We start from the raw sequence: 27,985 nt of genomic DNA on the forward strand, positions 1-27,985 counted from the left end.
CAATCCTCACCAAACACACTGTCCCAACATCCCCATTCTCACCACAATCCCCACCACACTGCCATCCCCACCTCCRTCCCCATCCCAACCCACTCCCTTCCTGTCTCTGGAAAAGGGTCACTGGGCGCAGCTGTGGCAAGGACTGGCAACAATACAGCAACAATAATGAAAACTTCAACAACAAAATCCCAAATCTGCCTTGTGTTTGTAGAAGGGCTTGAAAAGGCTGGAAAAGATTGGACAAAGCTCACCGGACTTAGCTTGGGCAAGGACTGACACCAGAGTGACAAAAGGCCCAACCACAGACAGGCAGTGCCAGTGCCCCAATGGTGCCTAGTGAAAGGAATAAGATAAATGTGTCTTTACAAACAGACTGTGAATCTGCTTGTAGATAGGGCCAGGGACTTGTAAATAAGGAGATAACAGGAGAAAATATCAGTTTCAGAAAGTGTTAATAACTCACATGGACTGCGTCTCAGCTAAGGTCATGCTAAATTTCTGAACTTGGAGAAGAACAACAAAGACTTAATAGAGCTATGAATATCATTTGTTATACATACGGGGGTGCATATTAGAGGGGGACATACAGTAGACAATTTGGGAAGTCTGTACCTTCCAAGTGCCTCAGCAATGGGGAAAGGGAGAGGATGATGTGGCTGGGAAAATTAGGATATAAAGGAGGCTGCATCCTCCAACAGTTTGAGAGACCCCATGGGAAATGCCCCATGGCCTCTCCCTTTGTTCATGAATAGTTACAGAACTCCTCTGCCTCCTTTTTGGACATGAACCTCTGATGTTATGAATTTTTCCTCACACCTGGGAGCGATGCCAGGGGCTGGATGATGCCCCACAAGCAGTGCCCACTCTCCCAAAGCCTGCTGCTTTCAGGATGTGCCATGGCAGCAGATATCCCACATTCCAAAGTCTCCTAAGGCAATAGGGAATGGGGGGATGCCGGCAGGGAAGTTGCTGGGTTTCTCATGACCCRAGCCCARGATCTGTTTGAGGGAATGATCTTGCATTCTGGGGACACTTTGGACACCACAAGTTCAGAAGGATCTAAAGCTGTTGGAGTGTCCGAAAGAGGGACACGGAGCTGGGGAAGGGTCTGAGGAGCGGCTCAGGGCTCTTGGCTTGTTCAGCTGGAGSAGAGGAGACTGAGGGGAGACTCCTCGGGGGCTGCAGCTCCTCCCGAGGGGAGGCGGAGGGGCAGGGGCTGAGCTCTGCTCTGGGACAGGGCCAGGAGCCCAGGGAACGGCTGGAGCTGTATCAGGGTTGGGATGGATCTCAGGGAAAGGTTCTTCTGTCCCCAGAGGGTGCTGGCACTGCCCAGGCTCCCCAGGGAATGGTCCCRGCCCCGAGGCTGCCAGAGCTGCAGGAGCGTTTGGACAGCGCTGCAAGGGATGAACAGGGTGGGGATTTTKGGGGGTCTGTGCAGGCCTGGGCTGGACTGGATAATCCCTGTGGGTTCCTCCTAGCTCAGGATATTCCAGGATTCTGTGAATGGTTCTACTCCATCTCAGGGCTGCAGTTATCAGCTCTTTCTTGTGAATAACATACAAGGGAGCCTTAAAGAGAGACTTGRTTATTATGTGAGGCTGAGCTGCATGATTGATAACCAGGAGTMCACAATTAATGGCCAAGGATTGCATGCAGCTCACTGCATCGCTGCAGTAGGACCAGGATGTGTGGTTGTGCCAGGCAGGGTGACAGTGAAGATGGTGGTCTGGTGTCACCAGAGCATGGCAGATGGACAGTTTGTGGACAGGGACCCCTCTGCCCCACAAGGAGCACCCTGGGACCCCAGCACCAGCCCCTCTGTGGGCATGGGCAGGAACTGGGGCGTTCCACACCAGCGCTGGGAAGGGTGTGAGGCTGTGACTCCTCCTGCAGCTCCTACCCCAGCTCCTCCCGGGCCATGCAGGGCTGAGCTCCAGGGGCAGCAGCAGCCCCTGGCCCAGTGCCCTCCCAAGAGAGGGGTGCACACACGACTCGCTTCACCCCTGCAGGGAAAGGATAAYGGGAGTCAGGGACAGGGAATGGGAGGGACACAGACACTCTGCAGGGTCGTGGGGATCCTACACTGAGTCATGGGCAATTTCTGGGGAGGCACAGGGATCCCACACCCTCCTRGAGGGGCCAGGACCTGACGAATGCCCTTAAGGACCCAAAAAACTTCCCCAGAGCTCAAGAATCCCTTCAGGAACCAAGAAACTCTCTCCAAGGAACCCCTCAAAGACCCAAGRAGCCCCATAAGGACTCAGGGAGCCGCCCCTCAGGAACTCAATGAGTCCCTTCCAGGGACCAAGAAACCCTCCTAAGAACCCCCTCAAGGACAAAGAGAATTCCCCTAAGGACCCAAGAACCATCCCCAGGGACCTGATACATATGGTCTATATCAAAGTGACAAGGTGCTTATGAGGCCTATTCATTGAAAATTTTCTATATCCTTTTTATATGTTAACAATATAAGAATGTAATAACTTTTTATATGGTATTAAAATAAAATGTAATCACTTTCAATATATTATCAATTATAGCTTTTTTATATATTGCTGTAAGTTTTTAATAGTGTATTAGCAACATGTAGTATACCAGCTGCACGTAATCTAACCAGCTGGATTAGTACATAGATACATGAAATCACCAAGGGGCATAAATCAGAAAAAGTTCTGAAGAAAGTAGACAGGTAGATGCTATAACAAGAAACAGTAGAGAGCACTAATGAGAACTTGTCAGAAGCACAGGACAATCAGCAAAATAATTGAAAATGAAGACTTGGAGGACCAGAAAAAACCATGAACGTCACAACGGTGCATGCCCTGAAGACAAAGGTGAAAAGTCCACCATGATGAAGAGGATGGTATCTCATTAGAGGGAGACCCCCGCGACCACCGAATTGAGGATGACACATGCACACTTGTAAAACTGTGATATCAGGTATTTCTGTGCCCATGTATGGTGGTGGGTGTATGGTGGGTGTATGGGGGGCAGTGACAATGGTAAAGTTACACAATGCTTACAGTATGAATATGTGCTCATTTGAAGCAAAGGCAGGTGGGTTGGGAGGAGAAATCCCCCTCACCTCTAGTGCTGCAATAAACAAATACCTGCTCTATAGACACCCATCTATGGGGTTTTATTTCTAGGCCTTTTCGGGCATCAGACCAAAATAACGCTTTAAGGACCCAAGCGTCCTCCCAGGGACCCAAGGAGCCCCTCACGGACCAAGAGAACCCTGTTGATGATCCAAGGACCCCCGGGGCCCCTCAATCCCCAGCGGCGGGAGGGGCCGCAGCACACGGATCAGCCCCGCCATGGTGCTGAGGGCCCCGCGCCGTTGCCATGGCGCCGCGCGCCGCCGCTTCCTGTGTGTGTTCGAAGCGGCGGGCGGGGCGCGCTCCCGTCGTGCCCTGCGCGGAGGCGGGGGCGGCCGCCATGTTGTTGAGCGGCGGGGCCGGCGGGCGCTGACGGAGGAGGCGGAGCTGGGCCGGGCCGGGCTGGTGGTACCGGGAACGGAGCAGGTACGGTCGGTGCGGTGCCCGGGGCACGCCGCGCCGCGCTATGCCGTGGCAGGGCACGGCGTGGCACGGTGCGGGGASATGGGAGGGCTGCAGCCGGCTGGGCTCCGCGCTTTCCCCTGGGGGCACAGGCCTGTGGGCCGGGCCGGGCTGGGCGGAGGGGCCGGGCTGGGCTGGGCCGGGCCGGGCGGGGCTGGGGGTGCCTTCCCTCCTTCACTCCCTTTCTCCCTCCCTCCYTCCTCAGYCGGTCACCGAGCAGCCCCGCCTCTCCCTCCCCTCCCGTTGCGGTGCCTTGTCAGCCCTGGCAGGATCGGCCCGGTCTGAGCCGGTTCCTGCGGGTCCGGGCGGGCTGTGCCCCGTCACGGCGAGGCCGGTGAGCCCAACGATCCGGTGTGTTTGGTAACGGGCATCTGGCACCTGCACCCGAGGCCGGGGCTGTGCAAAGCGCTGGAAGCTCGCGGTGTAACCCCTTCGCTGGCCCGCTGGGGAAAGAGCCGGAGCTTGGATCAGTGTATCCCCCACCAGCTCTTGGTTCTTGATCAAGTTGATAACACAAACGGTAACAGATTTTAGTGGTGTGGATCTTATTCCTAATGACATCTGCCAAGCARCAGAAACTTTGGCCAGCAGTCAGTTGTTTACCTGCAGCACCGGTGGATGTGCCCCCGCCCACCCGATGGCTCTGTGGTCTGAGAGAGCTTGTTWCTGCTGTGTGTTTTTAATCTGTTGTTGACATTTTGCACGTGAGATTTGTAAGCAGAATCAGCCTAAATTAAAGGTACTCCAGATGGTGAGAGGGTTCTGCTGGGGCAGGGAGGGCTGTCAGGTCACATTGGAGTCACCTCTAGAAGGTGGTGTTGGATTCATTACGTGGAGGATTCTTTTCTCTTGATTTGTAGCTCTTGAAAGCTTTGTGTCCATTTTCTTGTGAGGTGCTGATTCTTCCYGAGCATGTTTAATGATGCCATCCCAGTATTTCGTGCTGAAGGTTCTTCAGGGAGCAGCTCTGCTGTGGACAACAAAACCTCACTGCAGCCTTCCAGATCCTGAAGGAGCTGACAAAAAAGATGGAGAGACTATGTACAAGAGCTTGGAGGGACAGGAGAAGAGGGAATGTCTTCCCACTTCCAGAAGGCAGGGTTACATGGGATATTGGGAAGAAATTCTTCCCTGTGAGGGAGGTGAGGCCCTGGCACAGGGTGCCCAGAGCAGCTGTGGCTGCCCCTGGATCCCTGGCAGTGCCCAAGGCCAGGTTGGATGGGGCTTGGAGCAGCCTGGGACAGTGGAAGGTGTCCCTGCCATGGCAGGGGGATGAAAGGACACGGGCTTTGAGGTCCCTTCAAGCCCAAGGCATTCTGGGATTCTATGTTCTTGTATTAGTTTGATTTGGTTTTTTGATTGTTGTAAATAATACAAAAGCAAAATTTTCTGGGGCTGTTGACTGAAGCTGTCATGTTTTCTAAATTCTATTATTTCCTTTTGTAGTTTGTCCAGGGACAGTATTGCATCTTTAGTACCTTAAGTGTTATGATGAAGCAGAGTTGTGGATGCCTGACCTTTCAGTAAAGCTCTGAGGACAGGGCTRCTGGTGAATTTTTAATCTTTGCATTCGGTGCACTGACTTTTCCTTTACTGGAAGCCTTATCAGAGCATATATCTAGGACTGGTGCTTTCAGTTGTCTGTACCCCACTTTTAAGTGCAAGATAATTGGACAACCCTCTTGATTTTTTGAAGAGAAACTGAATGTTATTAAAATCAGTGGCCCTATGAAAAATTGCTTAGACTGAGCATAGAAACTACTAAACAGAAATAAGCAACKATCATGAAGGTTCTGTAAGTTGTTACAAAATGCAGACTAGCCTTTCTTTGTCCTTTTTTCTGCTCCTAAGTCGATCCTCTTTGAGTCTGGAGTGTCTGACATGTGAAAACTTAAAAAAAAAACTTCTAAGGACCCTTTGTCCCTAAGATCCAAGTACTTCATCCACCCCCACTTCCTTTTTATTAACCCCCCCAGGGTTCAGTCCTGTGCCTCGTGTTGTTTAACTCATCCGTCAGTGGTTGGATGAAAAGGTTCGTGCCTCCTCATCTGCTGACACAAAGCAGGAGCATGGCTCATTCCCCCGAGGGCTGTGYAGTTCTGCAGAAGAGCCTCAACAGGCTGGGAAGATGGGCAGGGAAGAACTGTCAGAATTTCAGCAAGGGCAGATGTAGGATCCTCCACTTGGGGAAGGATAACCCCAGTCCAGGCTGGAGAACAGCTGCAGGAGGCCCTRGGTGTCCTGGTGGACAACAAATGGTTCCTGACCAGCTGTTTGTCCTGGGGGCCAAGGGGCTGGTGAGATCCTGGTGTGCATTAGGAATAGCATTGCCAGCAGGTTGAGSGAGGTRATCCTGCCCCTCTGCTCASCTCTGGTGAGGCAAATCTGCAGTGCTGTGTCCATTTCTGGACAGGAGGGACATGGAGCTCCTGGARCAGATCCATCAGGGGCTGCRGAGATGCTGAAAGGACTGGAGCATTTCTATCTTCAAGAAAGGCTGAGCGAGCTGAGTCTGTTCAGCCTTGAGAGGGGACCTCATCCCCATTTCTCAGGGTCTGCAGAGCAAGGCCCAGGCTCTGCTCTGTGGGGCCCAGCAATGGCATAGGAGGAAGGAACTGATACCCAGAAAGTTCCACTTGAACATGGGGAAGAACTTCCCTGTGCAGTAACTGAACACTGGAACAGGCTGCCCAAGGAAGGTGTGCAGTCTTCCTTACTGGAGATATTCCAGAAATGTCTGGACACAATCCTGTGCCATATGTTCTGGGATGACCCTGCTTGAGCAGGGAGGTGGGACCAGATGAGCCCCTGTGGTTCCTTCCAACCTGACCCATCCTGTTTCTGTGTAACACTGGGGTATGCRGGGCAGTGGTGGAGTCCCCATCACTGCAGGGGTTTAACAGACTTGGATCTGGCACCTGGGCTGTGGTTAGTGGAGGCCTTGGCAGTGCTGAGGAAAAAGCTGCACTCTGATCTTAGGGGGCTTTTCCAACTKAAATGATTCTGTGATTCTACACCGAATAATTAAAAAAGTAAGCATCTTCTAGGTGATTACCAAAATAGGTGCCATCATATGCTGGTTGAAAGCCGAACCTTTGTTTCTCCTATCTGTCCAGTGACTTGTCAAAAATGTGTTTGTGAGGGAAAAACTCCCATTGGGTGACAGTGGGAACAGAAGTGCTGTGGCTGTAACTGGCCCTCTGTGGAGACCAGTGACTGTCCAGAGCTCAACTCCCATATCCAAGGGCATTTCTGGGGACCTGGCAGTATGGAGAGAACTCTGGGCCCTGCCTCGTGAGTCAGGAAGGACAGCAGCATCCAGGCACATCCRTTTGGCACAAGTTATGGCCTGGACTGAGATGAAATCTCAAAGCAGAACATTGTAAGGTTAGTGCATGTCCCCTCTTTGTCAAGAAGAACCTTGGGGAAATCATACCCAGCCCCTTCCCCAGTGTAGGAATTGGCTTCTAGCACCTGCAGAAGGGATGGGATTCTGTGCTGCTCTGCCTCTTCTCAGAGGAGAACCTCTTCCATTAGTAAAAGGGAGCAGCAGACCTTGCTCAGCACTTGGTGTTTCTCAAGCAAGACCTACTGGAGCTGAGYCTGCTCTTCAGCCCTTGGAGCATCCCTGAGCCGGGTGGCAGCCAGCACAGCCCAGGGGTGCAGGTACTGCTTCACCAGGTGCCGTTGTCAATTACTGCATGTCTGTAACTGGAGTGTTCCTGCTGCTGCCTGTTTCGCTGTTGTAACAGATAAACCTCTTTAATGAGACTTGCTGTTTATTAGGGGCCTTTTGGCCCATGGGCAAGAGGTGCCACCAGAGTGACCCCRTGTGTTGTGCTTTTTGTTTCCCAGTGCAAGACTTCCTGCACTGCTGAAGACTTYGTGCTGTATTTTGTATTCCCTGGGAACAAGTGTGTCCCTCTTATTTATGGAGCATCATGGTGAAAAGGTGAAATAATAACCACCTGCAAGCAATAAAASAGAGGTTTAATAGTGGTGATTTTCTGAGAAATTCCCCACTGAGTGCGTGGTTGTCATGTCTGCTTGGATAAGCTCTGCGCTGCCAAGAGACAATGGTACGCTGCAGTGGGATGTGTATTGAATGAAAACGTCATCTATGAAGGTAAAATAACAAACCTACAATTCTCCTGACTTATTAAAAACTGGCTGAGGCAAATTTAGAACCYCTCAGCAAGGGGCCTGGCTGCTGTGTGGGTACAGTGGTGGGTTGGCCGCTGGTTCTGATCTCTGTAGTTGTCCCTTATTTGTATTTGAGATTCAGTTGAACAGTTGAAAATAGCCTGGTCTTTGGATGACAGGCTTGACTGTCATCTTCCCTTCTTTACTTTAGTTGTGGAGAAAAAAGGGATTTAGGAAAAACATTATGCTGAAGGCGATGGTGATACCTGAGCATCATCTGTGTGAGAGGCAGCTAAAGTGATGTTCCTGATGGGCTTTATGGAGTCTCCCTGAGACGAGCACTTGCATCTAAGAGCAACTGTTTTGTATATGAGAATCCTGGTGAAAACCTTTCAGGTTTGTAATGRTGTACTGAGAAGATATATTAGACATTAGGAAAAAATCCTTTGCTGTAAGTGTGGTGAGGCCCTGACACAGGTTGCTTAGAGCAGCAGTGGCCACCCCATCTGTAGAAGTGTCCAAGCCAGACTGGATGGGCCTTGGAGCACTCTGGGATAGTAGAAGATGTCCCTACCCATGGCAGAGGGTAGAACTAGCTGAGCTTTGGGTTCCTTTGAGCCCACATCATTCCAGGATTCTGTGATTAGTTGTGGCAGCATTTATCTTTGGTAAAGGTCCTTCCACAGACACAGATTTTGCTGTTTCCGGAAGGTCTTACAACCCTGAGTTTCTGCTGGCACGTGATARTCCAGGCCACAAACAGAGCTCTGTGTCATGAGCATTCTGTCCTTGGCTCCCACAGGCTTCCTGCAGSCTCAGTCATGAGAGTGCCCTAAATTTTTGTGGTTTGCTGGTCAGAGTTCCTCTGTCATCGTGGTAGGACTGTGCATTTCTTTGGGATGGTGGAGATGAAGCTTCACCTGAGCTTCTGAAGCTGTCTTGGAGGGCTGTGAGAAGTCTTGGAACTTGTCTGTGAGTGCACGTGGAGAAAGTCAGACATTTGTCGCTTCCCATCTGGATAGTAGGTTGTGCCTGTGCCCATGAGTAAAGGGTGTTACTTTCTGCCTGAGAGGAGGAAGAGATGTTTTCTGCCACAGGTGAGAGGAGGTGACAGATCACTGTGTATTTCAYTGGATCCTGTGGAATTTGAGCATCTGCAGCTTCTACACTCCTGTTCCAGACTGGAGGCTGAGTGCAAGCAGAAGATGCAATCAGTGTTTTGGCTCTGCCTTTGAGCCACTCTGTCTTCAAATGAAACTGGAGTTCAGCTTGTGCCTATTGCTGGTCACTAAAAGTTGGTGGTTTTGGAACAGGGGCATTGTAAGGTTGGTGATAGTTGCATAGAGGTGTTTCTGAGTGCCCTGGGTGCTTGGCAAGATGCTTTGGAAAGACAGAAAAACATGGAATTTTGCAGGACCTTCARTGAAGAGCAGTAACGTACATCTTACCCTCTGAAATACACTGCTCTGGTTTGATGGCTCTTGCAATAATTAAGCATCTTGGATTTTGGTGGAATATTGAATCTTCCGGAGTGTGAGGACTGAGGTGAAGATCCCATGTGACACCATAACACTGGAGTAATTTTTTTTTTCTTATCATTAGTGTAGTACAAAGCTGTCCCAGGCTTCTCTGATGAGAGCAAGGCAGCAAAGGTTATATTTGTTTTCAAATAAAGTTTACCATTTCACAGGGGTTACTTCTGTAAATGGCTTATTTTATAAATGCCTCACACTGTACCTTAGTAAATTACTGGGTAACAAGTTATATCCTCATAGCTTTAAAAAGGTAATATTGGTAAAACACATGGCTCTCTAACTTTTTGTGCTATTGCTGGTTTGAAAGGTGGCCAGTTTGTGAAAAGGTTTGCTTGGTTGGTGTGAAATGTAAACTCTGCTCCTCTGGGTTAAATGTGGACAAGTTGTGCTTGAGCTTGGCCAAGCACTGAGTATCTTGCTCCTTTCCAGTGGCTGTCCTGTGAAGCCTTGGTGTTCTACATTCCTAATAGTCTTTACACAGCTAAAAGCTATGGCCTAGCTTTTTCTGTGGGTTTTTTTTTTTTCCTCTTTCCCCTTACAGCTAGTTCACGAGCATGTAAAAGAATCTATAACTGGTTATACTCTTACAGTACTGCAGATTGAGGATGAGCTTACTAAACCAACCAAAACCATCAGCCCTTTGTGGGCCAAGTTAGGTTTTTGTGTGACATGGTCAGTACCTGGATCTGGCACARGGGGCAGAGCAGTGGAGCTGCCAGGGATAGAGCCCTGACACTTCTGCTKCCAGCTGAGGGCTTTACTTATTGATTTGCAAGTGTTGTGATTGGTTTTAGATACATCTAAATAAGATGGAAACTTTGAATTTAGGTAAGCAGAACATGTAGGTTAGATTTCAAACCCTGCTGGTCACGACTTGGAGGACTAAGTGCTCGTGTACTTTTTCCTGTGGCAAATGATGGGGCTTTTCCAGAGAGCTTGGAAATACTCAGCACCTGAATAGTGGCATGTTTGTACCTTAAAGCMTGTGCCATTAATTACAGGTCCAAAGAGCAGGCAGTGTCTGTGGGTTTGGGTAGGCTCTTGCTGACTATAAATTTGGGGTCTGTTCAGGGCTTATTTAGTAAGAAGAGCTCCAGGCAATCTTTTTGAGACTTGAGATGCTTCAAAATAAAGCAGCAACATGACATTAATGGTATTTAAATTACCAAGGCATCCTTTACCCCCTTTGGCCCTGTGTAAATTAGGAAATATATTCAGCTTTACATTTAAATTGATCCTGCCTTTCGTATTCTGAGTCTGTCATTTTCATCAGCATCTCTCATGTTTAACATTTAYCCACCCAAATACCTTCCAGAAGAGAAGGTACATGAACAATTTCTGGAATATAAAGGGGTCAGGGATCATCCAGTTCAAGAGCTTGAGCAGAGCATGCCTGAATTGACAGAACCAACCTGCATCTCTTACCTTCCCTTCAATGTGTGCTGGAGAATCCAAACAGGTGTAACCTGCCTCCAACCACAGAAATAATTTTGCAGAATTACTGCCCTCATTTCCCTGCCAGGCCTGGCATTTGGCATGCTGGCTTGTTAAAAACACATCCATACCAAGAAAAARCATACTTGTATTTGAATACATGAAGGCTAGGCCAATGAAAAGAACAAAAGGCATTTGTTCAGCACCATAACTCTGCCTATAAGTATTGTTCTGAAGGTAATGACCTGTGAGACAATCCAGCCAATTCAGAGGCAGGACAGAAGGTGCACAAAGTACATAAATMCAAATTCTTCTCAAAGAATCCAAAACCTTCCACCAAATCCACCTTTCTTCTTCAAGCACAGACTGCATAGTTAGTGACAAAATAGAGTCTGAAGRATATGTAACACATGTAGCTCCTCAAGATCTTTTATTTCTTCAACTTGAAGGGAACTTTAAGCACACATACCCCAACCATAGAATCACAGAATCATTCAGTTTGGAAAAGCCCTCWAMMWCMARKTKRARSMWTKCCCCMRSMMYKSCMARSCCMMCMMYWAMCCMYKKYCCCMRGKKSCMWWWYCMMMWKCCTGTTAAGTCCCTGCAGGGATGGGGATTCCAGCACTGCCCTGGGCRATCTGTGCCAGTGTTCARTCATGCTTTCCACAAACAAATTCCTCCTGATGTYCARCCTAAGCSTCCCCTAGCATGGCTTGAGGCAGTTTCCTCTTTTTCTGTCCCTTGTTCCCTGSGAGTGGAGCCTGACCCCCTCCTRTCAGGGAGTTGGGGAGAGTGAGAAGRTCCCCCCTGAGCTTTCTTTTCTCCAGACTGAGCTTCCCYTCAGCTGCTTCTTGTGCAACAGCCCCTTCTCCAGCTCCATTCCCTTCTCCTGACACACTTGAGCCCTGTTGGGAGAGGTTCAGAACTGTCCCCAGAATTCAAGTTGGGCCATCAGCAGTGCCCAGCACAGGGGGTTGTTGAMTGTCCAGRTCCTGCTGGCYACACTGATACAGGCTGCATWCCACTGGCCTTCTTGTCCACCTGGGCACAYACCAGTTTATGTTCAGCCACTGTCACCAGCACCCSCATATCCTTCTGGYAAAGCCTTTTTTACTTGYTTCAGGGGAAATRGAAAATCCACTCACTTCCCATGGACAAATTTAGAGCCTACCTCAAATGAGAGGTGCTGCTTGCTCCCTGGACTTGAGTTAGTGGCACAAATTTTAGGGCAAAAACATGTCACTACTGAGGTGCTGAATAGTCAATGCTGTGTTCTGCCTTTCCAGTCTCTCTGTTGGACAATCTGTGCTGTGTTTCTGAGTAGAAGTTGTAGGTGAAATTTGGGCAGATGGGAACGCAAAAGCTTGACTTAAAAGTCGAATGTGTTTCAGATGTAGAACTTAAAATGTCTCTTTGCTGTGTAACTGGATCTGGATCTCTCACGAATACTGTACTGAGCCATTTTGGGAGGACACTTCAAATGTGTGGTGTTCCCCGGTTGATCACGCTCCTCGTGTGGGTTCTGCAGGCTGAGCTCTCTTACTCATGGTGTTAAAACAACAACAATCCAAAAAAAGAAAAGGGGGAGGGGGCATTTTGTTGAACTGTTTGGTTTGAGACACACRTTTGGTAGCTTGTGGGTCGGTAAGGGCGGTGATAGGTAAACTTCAGAACGAGGGTGAGTGTTTGATATGGCATGCACTATTTTTTTTAAATCTCCTGTATTAATAGCTTCGCAGACTTTTCTAACTTTTCACTCCAATAATGTCATCTCTGGCTCTTTGCTTCATTTGGTGGAAGCTCATCACTGTTAAATTCAGGAGTTTTCTCCAGTTTTGCCACTGAAAGAACATATGGGAGAAATGTGTTAAATTAAAAAAGAAAAAAGCTTGGGGGAGGAGGTGGTAGAGGTAAGCAGGTGTGATCAGAACCATCTTGGCACTATCTATTTCGGGGATGCTCCTGTAAAAGTGTTGGCATGCTTAATGGCAAGAAGAGAAGCATTTCAATATTTGTAAGAAGTCCAAGTTTCAGTACTAAAAAATGTCTTAGCTCAGAGAACACAGGATTTCCTGAGCTRGAGGGGACCCACAAGAATCATTGAGTCCAGCCTGGCCCTGCATTGACACCCCAACARYCCCACCCTGTTCATCCCTGGCAGCGCTGTCCAAACGCTCCTGCAGCTCTGGCAGCCTCGGGGCCGGGACCATTCCCTGGGGAGCCTGGGCAGTGCCAGCACCCTCTGGGGACAGAAGAACCTTTCCCTGAGATCCATCCCAAGCCCTGACACAGCTCCAGCCGTTCCCTGGGCTCCTGGCCCTGTCCCAGAGCAGAGCTCMGCCCCTGCCCCTCCGCCTCCCCTCGGGAGGAGCTGCAGCCCCCGAGGAGTCTCCCCTCAGTCTCCTCTGCTCCAGCTGAACAAGCCAAGAGCCCTGAGCCGCTCCTCAGACCCTTCCCCAGCTCCGTGTCCCTCCTTTGGCCACTCTCCAACAGCTTTAGATCCTCCTGATCTCGTGGTGTCCAAAGAGCCCCCAGCACCCAAGGTGAGGCTGCCCCAGTGCAGAGCAGAGCAGGACAATCCCTCCCTGGCCYGGTACCCCCAGGACACRGTGACCCTTTGGGCTGCCAGGACACACCGGGGACTCWGATCCAAYTTRSCACYGACCAGGACTCCCAGATYCCTTCCTGTRGCRCTGCTCTCCAGCCTCTTGTTCCYYWSTCTGTCCCTGCATCCAGGGCTGCTCTGTCTCAGGGCAGGATCCAGCACTTGTCCTTGTTGAACATCACAYGGTTGGGGAGTTCTCAATCCTTGCATTTTTCTGGGTCTCTGTGKCCCTGAGGGTRTCAGYATCTCCTCCCTATTGAGTGACTTCAGGAAACCCACTCAGGASCTTCCAGTCCTGCCCCTAMGTCACTTACRAAGACATTTGAGAGAACTGGCCMTAAGATGGAGTTCTATGGAACCCCAGTGGTGCCTGGTCACCACCTTGATGTCATCCCATCTCCTGTAACCTTTTGARGTAAAAGGCCATCAGCTCTGCAGTGCAGAGTGTGTGCTTTGCCTTGTTTTCAAGCTTATTTCACAGAACACTGTAAAACTTCATCAMATCTTAACTGAATTGCAGCCTGGGCTGCTGGACCCCTTGTAGCTTTCTCACTTGTTCCTAGTTTTTAACTGTAAAACCCTGGGCAGGTCTGTGGTTCCTGGCGGCAGCCTCTTCCCAGGAGGAAGCGGGAGGCAGTGCAGGGCTGTCCCTGTGCGGGGCACTGTGCAGCTGCTCCCTGGACAGCCTCCTCCAAGCACTGCCTTTGTGTGCAGTTGCCTCCCGGATTTTACCACAAATTTGTATCTCCAGGCGATTCCTTTTGTGCAGCTGGGACTCCGGCCAGGTGCCATAAATGTTTATGCAAGAGGAGTGAAGATCCCTTTACGTTCTGCACAGCCTKCAGATGGCTGTATGTTGTGGGGTTTTGCTTATGTGTTAATTCTACCTTTGCCTTTGGACGTGTTTATCTTGGGTTGAAAGACCAATTGGTGTCTCTTCTGGCGTTTGCATTTTTGTGCTCACGTCAGCTGTGGACAAGGCACATGAGKGTTATGAGGGGGGAGGTTGGGCCCTGGGGGAGCTGCTCTCTGCCCTTGGGGTTGGCAAGGGCTGTGACTGTGTATCCTCACACAGCTCATTTATTTTTTATTGATGCACATTGTAATTTACCAGGCAAATCTCAGCTATGAAGCAGCTCTGTCTTAAAATATATGCTTAAAATACATACTTAAGTGATGCTGATATTGCTTGTAGACTGTATAGCTATGAGTGAGCAAGCTTTTTGCCAGCCAGGAGGGGTATTTGGGATAATGCAGGCATCAGACATGGAATGTTCRCTTGGGGACTAATTGATCCCTTGCTGTGTGTTCCTGCAGTGGGTGGTGTTGATGGTCTGCAGTACTTCTGACATGGCTAAAAGCATCCCCCCTTCAGCCCTGCTTCCATGTCCCTGGCCTGAGCAGTGGGACAGGCTGTGGWGGGCTCACAGAATCCCAAAATGGTTAAGGGCCTTAAAGACCATCTCATTCCACCCYCTRCCATGGGCAGGCACACCTTCCTTTGGRTGCTTCCACTACCGGGGTGCTCCAAGTCCCATCCAAMSTGGCCTTGAACACTTTCAGGGGTGGGGCAGCCACACCTCTCTGTGCAGCTCGTGCCAGTGCCTGGACAGGACAGGCTGCGTGTGCCTGGGGATGCCATGCCTGTGTCCTGAAGGAYTGCCAAACTGTGCTGCTGCAGGGCCTGGGCACTGCCCGTGCTCCAGGTGTGGTGGGGACCTGCTGAAGTCCTGTCAGACACAAAATACTGGCTGCCTGTGTTCTGTGTGTCACACCGGTTTGRTACCAATGCTCTAGATAGGAAGAGTGGTCTCAGGTTCAAAGAAGGGCTTAGGAGACTATGAAGAGGCTKTTTCTGCATGGAGGGGTATAACATTTTGGTGGTTTTCTCCTGTCTGTTGCAGCACACTAGTTACTGCTTGGACTTCACAAACATAAATTCCTGAGCCTGCTGATCTCTCCAGACAGCTTCCCACCATGGATCAGGACTACGAGAGACGTCTCCTACGCCAAATCAACATACAGAATGAGAACACAATGCCTTGTGTGAGTACAGATGGGCTCARGCTCACTGTTACGTTGTTGTCTGTCTCACTTGTGACTGTTTTCCTTGAGTTTTTGTGAGACCTGGGACCTCTTCAAAGCAAACCACARTCTTTTGTTGGGCTGTGAGCAGGTGTGAGCTCCTGAGCTGTTCTATGAATACTCAAATAACCAGACTTTAAGAGAGCTTTTGAATATATAACCTTAGTTCAGGTTGCARAAAGGAGTGAAAATATTTTTATGGYGCTCAGTARCACYTTTTTWATACATAATCTCAGCAACTACATATGTAACGTAAAAAATTGGGGACTAACAAACCAACCAACTCTAGGACTTGACAAGAGTCAGAGTAAGTTCTGTGTCTTTTGTTCTTTAATTCAGGTAGCAGAGATGAGAAGAACCTTGACGCCTTCCAATTCTCCAATGTCTTCTCCTAGTAAGCATGGTGACAGATTCATTCCCTCAAGAGCTGGGGCCAACTGGAGCATCAACTTCCACAGAATAAATGTAAGTTTAGCTCCCTTCTCATAGAGCTCAGCCTTGGAACTGAGGAAGTGGTACCTGGCATGATTGTTTGGCTTATCTTCTGCAYCATGGGCTTCTACTGCCCCAGAAGAGTTTCTTTGAGTGCCTGTCCTCAAACCCTGTGTTCCAGAAACCTTCTGCATTTGCTGTTTCACCATATGTCCTAGGTTTCTGTATGGTGATGGCATRTTTCTCCATTTCAGGAAAATGAAAAATCACCAAGCCAAAACAGAAAAGCAAAGGATGCTACATCAGACAGTGGCAAAGGTGAGAGTCCCCTTCTACTGCTTGGGCAGTGCCCAGAGCTTTTATTTTGCAGTACAGGGGACATTAAAGCCACACTGGCGCTTTCATGCTTATGCCAAAACTCATGGTGGTGTTTTGGGAAATGCCCACATCATGAGTGAGTACCAGGTCACTGCTTCTGATGAGCGTCTGGACAGACAAGGCTGTTTGTATCCCTTGATTTATTGTGTTGTGAAAGCACTTTCCTGATGGAGTGGAAGGAGGAGAAACTTGCTACTAATCTAGATTCTATGTGGGGGCCCCAGGCTTGTTAACAGACTCTGTGAGTGTACAAGTTGTAGAATCCCAGACTGGTTTGGGAGGGATCTTAAAGCTCATCTCGTTCCACTCCCTGCCATAGGCAGGGACACCTTCCACTACCCCAGGGTGCTCCAAGCCCCGTCCAGCCTGGCCTTGGACACTGCCAGGGATGGGCCAGACTCAACAGMTCTGTGCARTCTGTGCCAGGGCCTCACCATCCTCACAATGGGGARCAATTCCTTCCTGATATCSCACCTAATCCTGCTCTCTGGCAGTGGGAAGCCATTCCCCCCTCTCTTGTCCCTCCWGGCCCTTGTCCCAAGTCCCTCTSCAGCTCTCCTGGACCCCTTTTTGGAGACTAGAAAGGGCTCTGATGTCTCCCTGGAGCCTTCTTTTCTCCAGGGCAGGCACACGTGATCCTGACACTCCCTGTTCCTGCTCAGAGCTCTCTGCTCAGTGCCTGTTTGGGTTCACAGATGGCCTTGCCTACTCTGCCTTGCTGAAGAACGAACTCYTGGGAGCAGGGATCGAGAAGGTGCAGGACCCCCAGACAGAGGACAGGAGGCTGCAGCCATCCACCCCAGAGAAGAAATCTCTCTTCACTGTAAATTGGTTACTTGCATTAACATCASTGGAGATTGTGTGTTTGTGTGTGTGAGATGGAGCAGAGCACATGGCTSTGCCAGGCTGCTCGTGCAGTGAGTTGGTGTTGGGGCTTGGCTGAGTTAAGCTGTTGCTAACAATTTAGTGGCCTGCAAAAGGAACCTGAGTGTGCAGCAAGCAATGTGCTTCATRTGTCTGTGCTGGCAGGAAAGCTGGGTGGAGCCAGGCTTTTCAGACAGCGAAGTGAGTGGCCAAATCAGGCCTTTGGATTTGAGTGTTGATGAGGGGKTTTGTATGGTTTTGAAGTGCCTGGGAAAGGATAAGCTGGGTGTTGAATTAACTTGGCACTAGTGCACGTTGGGAGTGATACTCCCAGCCTTGGGCATGCTGGGGTCCTTACAAGTTGTGTTTCTCTATGCAGTACTCACTCAGCACAAAACGCTCCAGCCCAGATGATGGCAACGAGGTCTCACCCTATTCCCTGTCTCCTGTCAGCAACAAAAGGTAACACTGATCCTCCASAGACTGTGAGAAGGGAAGGGYTGGSASMGAGGGTRTGGTGAGGTTCTCTAGAACTTCTGTCTAAGGCTCTAAAAGTGCAATGTGAATTGAGTTTGGAAATSGGGAGAGATAATAAATAAAACAGTTAAGTTCTAAGAATTTCTTCAGATGTCAAGTCTGCCTAYGTGATTGACATGTCTTGGCCAATTCTCAACAATCAGTTTATCTTTTTGCTCCCTAGCTTCTTTGTACAAGCAGAAMCTAATTCTTTTCAGTCTTGCTGCTGAAAAGATCTGTGTAGCCTCTTTGTCTCTGCATTTCTATAGAAACTGCAGAGTGCTCTGTAAAGAGTGGCTACACCTGTGCCTCCCATCTGCTGTGATGTGCAGATTCCTGTAGGTTTTTTGTATCTGTTTTTGTAAACAGTCAGAAGCTGCTAAGATCACCTCGAAAACCAACTCGGAAAATCTCCAAGATCCCTTTCAAAGTKCTGGATGCCCCAGAGCTGCAGGACGACTTCTACCTGAACCTGGTGGACTGGTCCTCTCTTAATGTCCTCAGTGTTGGCCTTGGGACTTGTGTTTACCTGTGGAGTGCTTGTACAAGTCAGGTAAATGGTCATGAGGGTCTGAAGATTRAATTGCCCATTGCTGTAGGGTTTTTCCAACATTCAGAGCTCTGGAATGTARTGTGTGCGGGCTTCAGCACTCATTAGGTTTTATCCTAAACAAAACACTGGTTTGTGAGACAGCTAGTAATGCTGTGTGACAAAAACATGTTTCTTAACCCATTCTGTTCTCTCTGAAGGTAACCCGGCTGTGTGACCTCTCTGTGGAAGGCGATTCTGTGACATCCGTGGGCTGGTCAGAGCGGGTCAGTATGACACTGTCAGCAAGGACAGCTGAGACACTTAGTCACTGTCATCATAGCTGTGGTTAAATCCTTGGGTTGGTTTTTCTCTGCTGAAAGAGAGGGAATAGAGAGCAGCCTCTTGTATCTTGAGAGGTTCTTGAGGCGTTGCTAAGAGGAGTGGGCGGGAGAAAGAGCCAGTTTGTTTCTTCAGCTCTTGACAATAAAATGTTACAGTAAATATATTCCAGACAGGCTGCTTGGGCCTCTCAGTAGGGAAAAACATGTAAGATGGAAAAACTCTGGATGCTYTCCATCTAGTGGGATTTATGTCAAGTCTTTTCCTCAGCTTCCCRTTTTCTGGCTGTACTTCCTGGCTKTACTGATCCTGGCTCTCTGTTTGTCCAGGGGAACTTGGTGGCCGTTGGTACTCACAAGGGCTTTGTACAGATCTGGGATGCAGCTGCAGGAAAGAAGCTCTCCATGCTGGAGGGACACACGGCCAGAGTTGGTAAGGAAGAAGGAGGCAAGGGTTCTCAGGGGTTATCCTTCCTGATTGGTCTTTGTTAGCCAGGGTTCTGCTGGAAATGGAGAGCTCATAGTACCAGGATTCATACTTATCCACTGCTGTATCTTGAGCAGGTTCAAAATATTATCATGTCATAACTGTGGTGTTCTGATCTGGGTATGATGGTGGTTGGGTGTTGCAGCAGGTGTTTCCTMCATGCTTGAGGCTTTTTGGGTTTGCTTACAACATCTCTTCACTGCTGCTGGMTTCCAATTTCAGCCCTGCTGGCAGCTTCACACTGAGATTTCCAGTTCCCTTTTTTGGGGGGCTGTTTTTTTCTGCACACAGACATGAATCTAAACTCTGGGGTAAGATCTGGGAAATCCATGCACCTTGCAAAATATATTCCTGTGCTTACTGCACTGTGATATTGGGTTGGTGATACCTGCAGTCATTCCATGCAGGGTAGCCTCTCTTTGTGCCCTGAGCTAGCGCTTCAGAGAATGGAGATCTGTAAGAAGTYGTTTGAGCTTTGTTAGGGTTTTTTTTAAACTTTGGCAGTTGTGRTGGCTGCTTCTGTTTACCAACTGCTGCAGGACTGGAAGGGTTGGACTTGACAGCATGGCCAGCAGGACCAGGGCCATGACCATGCCCCTGTGCTGGGCACTGCTGAGGTCCCACCTCAAATCCTGGAGTCAGTTTTAGGTCTYTCACAACAAGAAATGCATCGAGGAGCTGGAGTGTGTCCAGAGAAGGGAACAGAGCTAGGGAAGGGGCTGAAACACCAGGAGCAACTGGGGGAGCTGGTGGGGTGTGTCCTGGAGAAAAGGAGGCTCAGGTGGGACCTTCTGGCTGTCTACAACTCCCTGACAGGAGGGAGTTTTCACTCTTCTCTCAGGGGACAAGGGGCAGGATGGGAAAACATGCCCTCACTTTTCCCAAGGTGGGTTTAGATTGGATATTAGGGGAAAATTCTTCACAAACAGGGTTGTAAAGCGTTGGAACAGGCTGCCCAAGGCAGTGGTGGAGTCACCATGCCTGAAAAGGGTTTAAAAGACATTGATGTGGCACTTGGGATGTGGGTTGGTGGTGAACGTGGTGATGGTGCTGGGTTGATGGTTGGACATGGTGACCATAGAGGTTTTTTCAGCCTCGATTATTCTGTGATTTCATGATTCCCACCACACTCTGAAGCTCTGCCCCCGTTCCAGGTGCCTTGGCATGGAATGCAGACCAGCTCTCGTCTGGGAGCCGGGACAGGATGATCCTGCAGCGGGACATCCGCACCCCACCCCTGCAGTCRGAGCGGCGGCTCCAGGGACACAGGCAGGAGGTCTGTGGGCTCAAATGGTCCACAGACCACCAGCTCTTGGCCTCTGGAGGGAACGATAATAAGGTACAGTCCTTCCCAGGGCTCACAGGAAATGCCAGACCCCCTTTCTTTTCGGGCAAGGGGWGGTGATCTCAGGGTGCACCAGGGGAAGTTCAGGTTGGATGTTATTACATTGCTGGAGGTGTTCAAGGCCAGGCTGGACAGGATGTAGAGCAACCTGGTTTAGTGCCTGCCAATCCCTTCCCTTTGCAGGGGATGGAACTATATGGGTTTTAAGTTTCCTTCCAGCCTAACCCATTGTATGAATCTGTGATTAAGGGAAAATATCTTCACTGAAAGAGTGGTTAAACATTGGAACAGATTGGCCAGGGCAGTGGGGGAGTTGCCATTCCTGGAAGTGTTCAAATACAAGTGGATAGGGCACTTTCCAGTATGGTTTAGTGGGCACAGTGGGATTACATCAAAGGTTGGACTTGGCTTTAAAGGTCTTTTCCAACCTTGATGGTTCAGTGACTCTTTAAGGATTTTTGCCCTCTCTGAAAATGACTTTTGTTTCAGTTGTTGGACTGTGACCAAACATAAATCAGCTTCTACTCAGTCTTCTCTTCCTAATAAAATGAAAAAAGCAAATTTAATTTTGCTTCAGTATTTGGTTAATTAAATCTCTAGCTTGGCTCGTGGGGTTGAGTTTTCAACAAAACCACTGCTAAGCTGCCCTTCCTGGCTTTGTTTGGGTAGTGTACGGTCATGTTTGTTGCAGTAATGTTTGTGTGCAGCAGGAACCTGAGGTAGAGCTCTGTGAGTTCTCATACCTGTAATGCAGGCTTGCAGCTCACTGAACACCATATGGGAGAAGCATCTGTCACRAAAAAAGCAGTGTTCCAAGCCCTTTGGAGTGGGTTGCTAGGTAGGGAATGTGCCCAGTGTCTGTGTGACAGCATGGTTGGACCAAGTTCCTCCTGCTCAGAATAACTCCTAATGAACTGAACAGATCTCTAGATGTGTTCTGGAATGATGCAGCCAGAAAGGCAACAGAAGGGTGTGATTACATTTCTTTAGATTCATTCCYTTGCCTTAGGGGCTGTTCCTGCTTTGTGACCTAGGGGGTAGGACAGCTCCTCAGCTGAGTGTGGTGCCAGCATGAGACTGGCATCAGGTTGCCCAGACTGGTTGTGGCTGCCTTGTTCCTGGAAGTGTTCAAGGCCCAGTTGGATGGGGCTTGGAGCAACCTGGGAACTGCATGAGCTTTAACCAACCCAAACYGTTCCAYGATTCTGTGAAGTGCAGARTGGAGCTGTGCATGCCTGGGCAGAGCTGTGTGAAATCAGCTTGTTGCCCAATGCCCTCATCAGTCCCATCATGGGGGTAGTGGACACATGACTGAGTGTGAGGCACAGGTTTGATCACGTCTCTCCTCTCTGCCAGCTCCTTGTCTGGAATCACTCCAGCCTGAGTCCTGTCCAACAATACACAGAGCACCTGGCAGCAGTCAAAGCCATTGCCTGGTCCCCACACCAGCACGGGCTTCTGGCCTCGGGTGGGGGCACAGCCGACCGCTGCATCCGCTTCTGGAACACGCTCACGGGGCAGCCCCTGCAGTGCATCGACACCGGCTCCCAGGTGTGCAACCTGGCCTGGTCCAAACACGCCAACGAGCTGGTGAGTCCTTCCTTCCCTGTGCAGCTGCTGCTGCCCCATGTTGGGAAGCATGGCTGAATGTGAGCCAGGTGTGTCCAGACAGGGCATGGAAACCAAGGCATCCTGGCTGTGGTGTGGCCAGCAGGACCAGGGCAGTGACCATTCACCTGTGCTGGGCACTGCTGGGTGCCCTCAGGTGCTGGGGTCAGTATTGGGACTCTCACAACAAGAAAGAGCTGCCCAGAGAAGGGAACAGAGCTGGGAAAAGGTCTGGAGCACCAGGAGCAACTGGGAGCTGGTGGGGTTCGTCCTGAAGAAAAGGAGACTCGAGGGAACCTTCTGGTTCTCCACAACTCCCTGACAGGAGCAGGTAGCCAGGTGGGGATCAGTCTTTACTCCCAGAGACCAAGAGACAGAAGAAGAGGAAATGGCCTCAACCTGTGCCAGGGGAGGTCGGGGTTGGATATTGGGGAAAATTCCTTCATGGTTGTCAAGCATTGGAATAGGCTGCCCAGGGTAGTGGTCACCATCCCTGAAAGTGTTCAGAAAACATGTGGATGTGGCACTTGGGGACATGGGCTAGTGGTGTCAGTGGTGGTAGGCTGATTGTTGGACTTGATCTTGGAGGTCTTTTCCTGCCAGAAAAATTCCATGATTTTGTGATGCATGTTCCCCTCTCCCCTTTCAGGTGAGCACCCATGGATACTCCCAGAACCAGATCCTCGTCTGGAAATACCCCTCTTTAACTCAAGTAGCAAAGCTCACGGGGCACTCCTACCGAGTCCTGTATCTGGTGAGTGATGGCCACAGCTCTGTAGCTGCTGACCTGGCTGCAGGTGTGCTCAGATGGGACCCAAAGCAGCAGTGCCAGTGGCACCATGAGCTGCCTGGAGTCTGGGTGGGTGTGTGGACACTCCCCACGAGCAGCGGAAAACTGTCTGGTTTCTGTGCCTGCAAGGGACACTTTGATTTGCTGCTATGGAAATGTGAGGCTTTGTTAATGATAGCAGAGCCTGCCAAATTTTCCTGAGGAAACATTTGAGGTTTCTAATGAGCCTGGAGAAGAGAAGTCTCCAGGGAGACCTTCCAGTGCCCAAAGAGGCTCCAGGAGATCTAGAGAGGGACTTTGAACAAGGATCTAGACTGACAGGACAAGGGAGAATGRCTTCAAATTCCCACAGGGCAAGGTTAGATGGGATATTGGGAAGAATTATTGAGGGTGTTAAGGCCCTGGCACAGGGTGCCCAGAGAAGCTGTGGCTGCCCCTGGATCCCTGRAAGTGTCCCAGGCCAAGCTGGACATGGCTTGGAGCAACCTGAGACAGTGGAAGAGAGTGGAACAAGATGAGCTTTAAGGTCCCTTCCAACCTATAACATTCTGTAATTCTGTGAAATAGAAGCTTCCCTCCATGCTCCGTGAAGACTTTTACACCTCTTCACTGCTGACTGCTGCCTAGGGAAAAATTCACTGCTTCCAGCCCTCCTAATTTGTTATTAAACATTTGTTGTGGGTAATCCTGATTGATCTGGGATCTGCTGTTACTGTTACATGGAGCTGTCAGCAGTTGACAGGAGAGCTGACTGATGCTGTTTTGGGAGTTAGATCCCAATGTAAGCMACCAACACAACCAGAAAATCCAGTCGTATCATCTTCCTGCCTTAAGGCATGTTGATAATCCCGTGAGGAACAGCCTCAGTAACTCATGGCTTGGATTTGTTAACACAAATGTCCTTTCCACAATGCTCCTCCCTTCTGTTCCATAGCTGCACCATAAGGTGTAAGTGCCCAAATTGCACCTGGGGCTGCATGAGGAGCATGGAAGCAGAGGTAGTTGGCTTTTCACCACTGAGTACRAAGGAGAGTTAATTCTCTCCTGCATTCCAATAGACTTGTTTTCAGCCTCAAAAATGTGGCAGGTGCCAAAGGTTGTTGTCTTGTCCTTAGGCGATGTCCCCTGACGGGGAGGCCATTGTCACAGGAGCTGGAGATGAAACCTTGCGCTTCTGGAATGTCTTCAGTAAAACTCGGTCSACGAAGGTAAGGCCAGTCACAGTCACGGGGGCAGTTGCCTGGGGCAACTCAGGCCATGTGTGCTCTGCTCTGATCCCTTCCTGCAGATCAAGGGCTGGGGCAGTGAAGGGTTCAACTTTGCTGAGATTTAAGTAAAGGGTCACCCTGTCACCCAAGGCATGTGTGACAATATCCCACTCCAGCCTGGTCCAGGGCTGCTGAGCAAAGCAGCTTTTCAGGGACCTCACCGAGCTGAGCCCTTGGGTGACAGTAGGCTGGGAGAGCTGGGGGTGTCCAGCCTGGAGAAGAGAAGGCTCCAGGGAGACCTTAAAACCCCCTCTAGTACCTGAAGGGTCCCCAAGAGAGCTGGAGAGGGACTTTGGACCAGGGCCTGGAGGGACAGGACACAGGGAATGGCTTCCCAGTGCCAGAGGGCAGGGATGGATGGGATATTGGGAAGGAATTGTTCCTGGGAGGGTGGGGAGGCCCTGGCACAGGGTGCCCAGAGCAGCTGTGGCTGCCCCTGGATCCCTGGCAGTGCCCAAGGCCAGGCTGGAGGGCCTTGGAGCACCCTGGGATAGTGGAAGTTGTTCCTGCCCATGGTAGGGGGTGGAAGGAGATGAACTTAAAAGTTCTTTGAAGCCCAGACTGTTCTGTGGTTCAATGATTATCCCCTGYCTCTTTACAAAACTGCTTAACATGGGGTTTTGGATGAAAATGGGATCATGGATTCTGCTAGTGACAACTCACCATCACCAAAAACAGGTTGTACCTGATGCTCTGTGAGCTTTCCTGGGTGCCTGGCAGAGCGATTTGGAGGAGGGGACTGGGGGAAGCTGGCATTGCTCCTCCTGGGAGTCCCCTAATTCTTGCTCCTCTGGGGTACAGCTGCCTGCAGAGCTCTGGGAATGACACTCTGGCCTGCTGTGCACTTTGTTACCATTTGAAAGAAACCCATGGGAATATTTATGGGTTTGGACTTTGATTTGTGAGCTGGAATCATGCCGTGAGTTAGAGATACCAGATTAAAAACAAAYCAGCCCAGAAGCACGTGGAGTAACAGCTATTTCTGCTTTGTCTTTCCTTGTCAGGAGTCTGTATCTGTACTCAACCTCTTCACCAGGATACGATAAACCCCCTCCCTATGCCCTGGGAACCTACAGCCTGACATTCCAGGATCAGACCACTCCCTCGGCGTGCATGGACCCCCAGAGCCCAGCCAAGGGGAGGGAGAGCCGTGGGACTGGAGAAGACCCAGCTCATTAAATATGTGCTTGTGACCCATGCTGGGCAGTATTTGGGATGGGGTGGGGAGGGGAGGGAACTGCCAAAGGTTATTGGATTCATTCTTCATAAAAGGAAACGGGTACAAGAGAAATGTTAACCCAGCATCCTCCAGCCATCCRGAAGGTACTGGGGAGGACTCGTGTGACATGGACCATTGAGACTGGACCGAGGCTATCCCCACTGCCATGGTGTCCCTCCTGCAAGAGAAGAGCATGTCCTTGCTGCTGTGGGAAGGGGTTTGATGTGCTGCTCTGTGTCCTTGAGTGATATCTCTGGAGGCAGGAGCCAGCCAGACTGGTCCGGTACAGCTGGTGCGAGGGGCACAACTCCAGGCTGGGCATCTAAGGGCTTTGTTCATAGCCTGGCATCCCCATTCCAGGAAGAAACTGGAGAACTGCCTATTTTCCTTTTTTCTTTTCCTTTATTTTTTCTCCCCAGACAGGTACTGTAGTACTTGTCATGATCATTCCCATAAACAGCTTGATTTTTTTGGGCATGCTTGACAGCTGCCTCCAAACAAGTACACTTTGGGGCTTTAGACTTTGGAGGAGACTTGAAAAAGCTTCACCTCAAAGAGGGCAGATTCAGGAAGTTCTGCAGTTGCTGTTTCATGTTCTGGGCTGATCCTGGGAGTTACCACAGAAGAGAAGCAAGGACTTTATAAAAAAAGAAACCCACCCAATCACCAGTTCATGTGGAGCTTCCTCCAGTGCCACCAGGTGGATGCCTTGCTCTGGAGTCTCCCTGAGGCCAAAAGCCATTGGGATGTGTTTAAGAACAAAAACAAATCCTGAAGATCTGATCTTTGGGGTGAGCAGGGCCTCTTCTGGCTGGAAGAGGGGTTCTCCTGAAGCAAGGCTGCGGTGTTGCTTTTTCGTTATCTCCAAGTCCCAGCCAGGGCCCTGCTGTTGGGTTTTGGTGTGTGGTTTGGGGTTTTTAGGTTGTGTGGGACAAGAGTTCCGGCTGGTGTTGGAGCTTGTGGGGTGTAACACAAATGCTCTGTGTGTGTGGTGCTTTTAATTTAAGAGAAGCTGTGAGGCTGCACAGCCTGTTCCATCTCACCTGTGCCTGTGCCTGCCCTTCCCGGGCCCTGCCTGCCTYCTGCCCTCTCCCAGCGTGTCTTCTTGTTTCCATGTGAAGTTCCCTGGCTGTGTATAGAGACCCTGTCCTCTCTGTAGATTGCATAGGTAATGCTTTCTTTTTTTCTTTCTTGTTTTGTTTCCTCTTCTTTCTTTCCTTAAAAAACCACGTGGTAGGAATATGATTGCCTGTCCCCAGTACCACCAGTATCCTTAGGGTGAGCTGAGGTGTAGAAAGGCCAGTACAGCCTGGTCAGCACAGCCTTGACCACACGTGCCATTAGACCAGTGCCTGCCTCAGGTTGTTGGTGCTGTACCTTGTCACACGTCCTGGGAGTCACTGSTGAGGAGCCGGTGTGCTGGGACCCCCTGGCAGCTCTGAGTCTCCCAGGCCCGCAAGCCACTTTCGTCATCTCACAATCTCACTTGCCACCAGAATGACATTTCCGTGGAATTTCTGAAACAAAGCTTGAACACAACTGCTTTAGTGTAGCTCTGGCCATGGGACGTGAGGCATGGTTTGAAGTCACCCCCCAGCCTGTTTGTGTTTGTTGCACTTGTGGGCACCGTTCCACATCACCATGGGTTGGGAGCACCCCAAAGCACCCAGGAGGTGTTGAATTGACTCGGATCATTAAGTTAGGGAATGGGTTTGAAGCAGAAGGCCACCTGCAGCCAGAGGTGGTCTGTTGTGTGTGTCATCACCTGGGGAAAGGGCTATTCAGAGAGGCTGGGGTGCCTGGTGGCTGTGTTGCGGATTTTCTTGTGGATTGCCTTCTGTTAAATAGCACTGTGCAGACCGCCTGGACACGCTGCTTTCTCCTGGGGGGAGGTGTAGGTGCTTGGGTTGGGGGCACATGGGGGGTCTCAGCCCATTCTGGAGCAGGAGGGAGCAGGTACCCAGCTGTAGTGCAGGGTGAGTGGTGATGATTGGACTCCCCAGTGCCCTGGGGTTCTGCAGAGGTGGTTTTGCCCCTCACCCTGGGATGTGGGAGCTTCCTCAAGGAGTCTCAGGAGCTGCTGGGCTGGGAAGCAGTGCTATGGGGTGGGCAGTGCCAGGTGGGCACTGCAGCTGCTGCCCAGTGCTCCCAGCTTCAGAGCAGGGACAGCTCCTCATTGCTCTGTCCCCCACCATTGTCCCCTCTTGCCAAGGACTTTCTGAAACTACATCTGGTGTCTACATCTTGCTTTTCTCTGCCTTGGGAGCAGGTTGACTCGTGTTGGCTTCTCTCACTGCACTTGGCAAGGGAGGCTGGTGATTCTCAGGCCARGGTCAGTGATTTGCAGGCCAGGGCTGTTCTGTGGCCATGATGTTGGACAGAGCATGGCAAGAACAGGCTGCTCACCCTGCCCTGGCTCTCRGAGCCTGGCACAGCCACCTTCTTTGCCCCACTCCCAGGTGCCAGGCAGGAGATCCGTGTGGAGGTGGGTGTGTCTMAGTGTCTCAGGGTGACACTGCCACTGTCACCAGCTGTGGGTTCAATAGGGAAAAGGGCAGAACTGAGGTGATGTGTCAGTCTATGACCTGTGAGCACTTGATTCGGGCACAGGGTCCTGCCAGAGCTGGGTGACAGAGTCTGTGGCCTCGTGGCATCATTGTATTCCAGGTGTCATGTGGTGGAACACAAACATGGAGCGCGCTGTGACTTTTCCGTGTAAAGCAATTGAACTGGCATTAAACAGGTTGTGAATTTACTGGGATTGGGTTCTGTGGCTCCATTCACTTCTCTGCAGCGAAGGGTGGGTGCAGCAGGTCCCCGGGGTCCCCACCCCAGCTCTGCCAGTA

General features: G+C 50.3%; 1 protein-coding gene across 1 annotated transcript; it reads left to right on the top strand.

The window, feature by feature from the left end:
* The first annotated feature begins 3,416 nt into the window (after window positions 1-3,416).
* FZR1 (fizzy and cell division cycle 20 related 1) lies at window positions 3,417-27,971 on the top strand. The gene is made up of 14 exons (XM_057376920.1): window positions 3,417-3,524; window positions 15,182-15,323; window positions 15,702-15,827; window positions 16,049-16,112; window positions 16,868-16,995; window positions 17,416-17,498; window positions 17,922-18,105; window positions 18,303-18,368; window positions 18,753-18,855; window positions 20,064-20,248; window positions 21,611-21,844; window positions 22,512-22,616; window positions 23,768-23,860; window positions 24,925-27,971. The coding sequence occupies exons 2-14, from the start codon at window positions 15,255-15,257 to the stop codon at window positions 24,964-24,966; spliced, it is 1,482 nt and encodes a 493-aa protein (XP_057232903.1). The 5' UTR covers window positions 3,417-3,524; window positions 15,182-15,254; the 3' UTR covers window positions 24,967-27,971.
* The last annotated feature ends 14 nt before the right edge of the window (window positions 27,972-27,985 follow it).

The sequence above is a fragment of the Malurus melanocephalus genome, unplaced genomic scaffold (assembly GCF_030028575.1).
Source record: "Malurus melanocephalus ecotype Western Australia unplaced genomic scaffold, MMel_1.1 scaffold_293, whole genome shotgun sequence".
NCBI lineage: Eukaryota > Metazoa > Chordata > Aves > Passeriformes > Maluridae > Malurus > Malurus melanocephalus.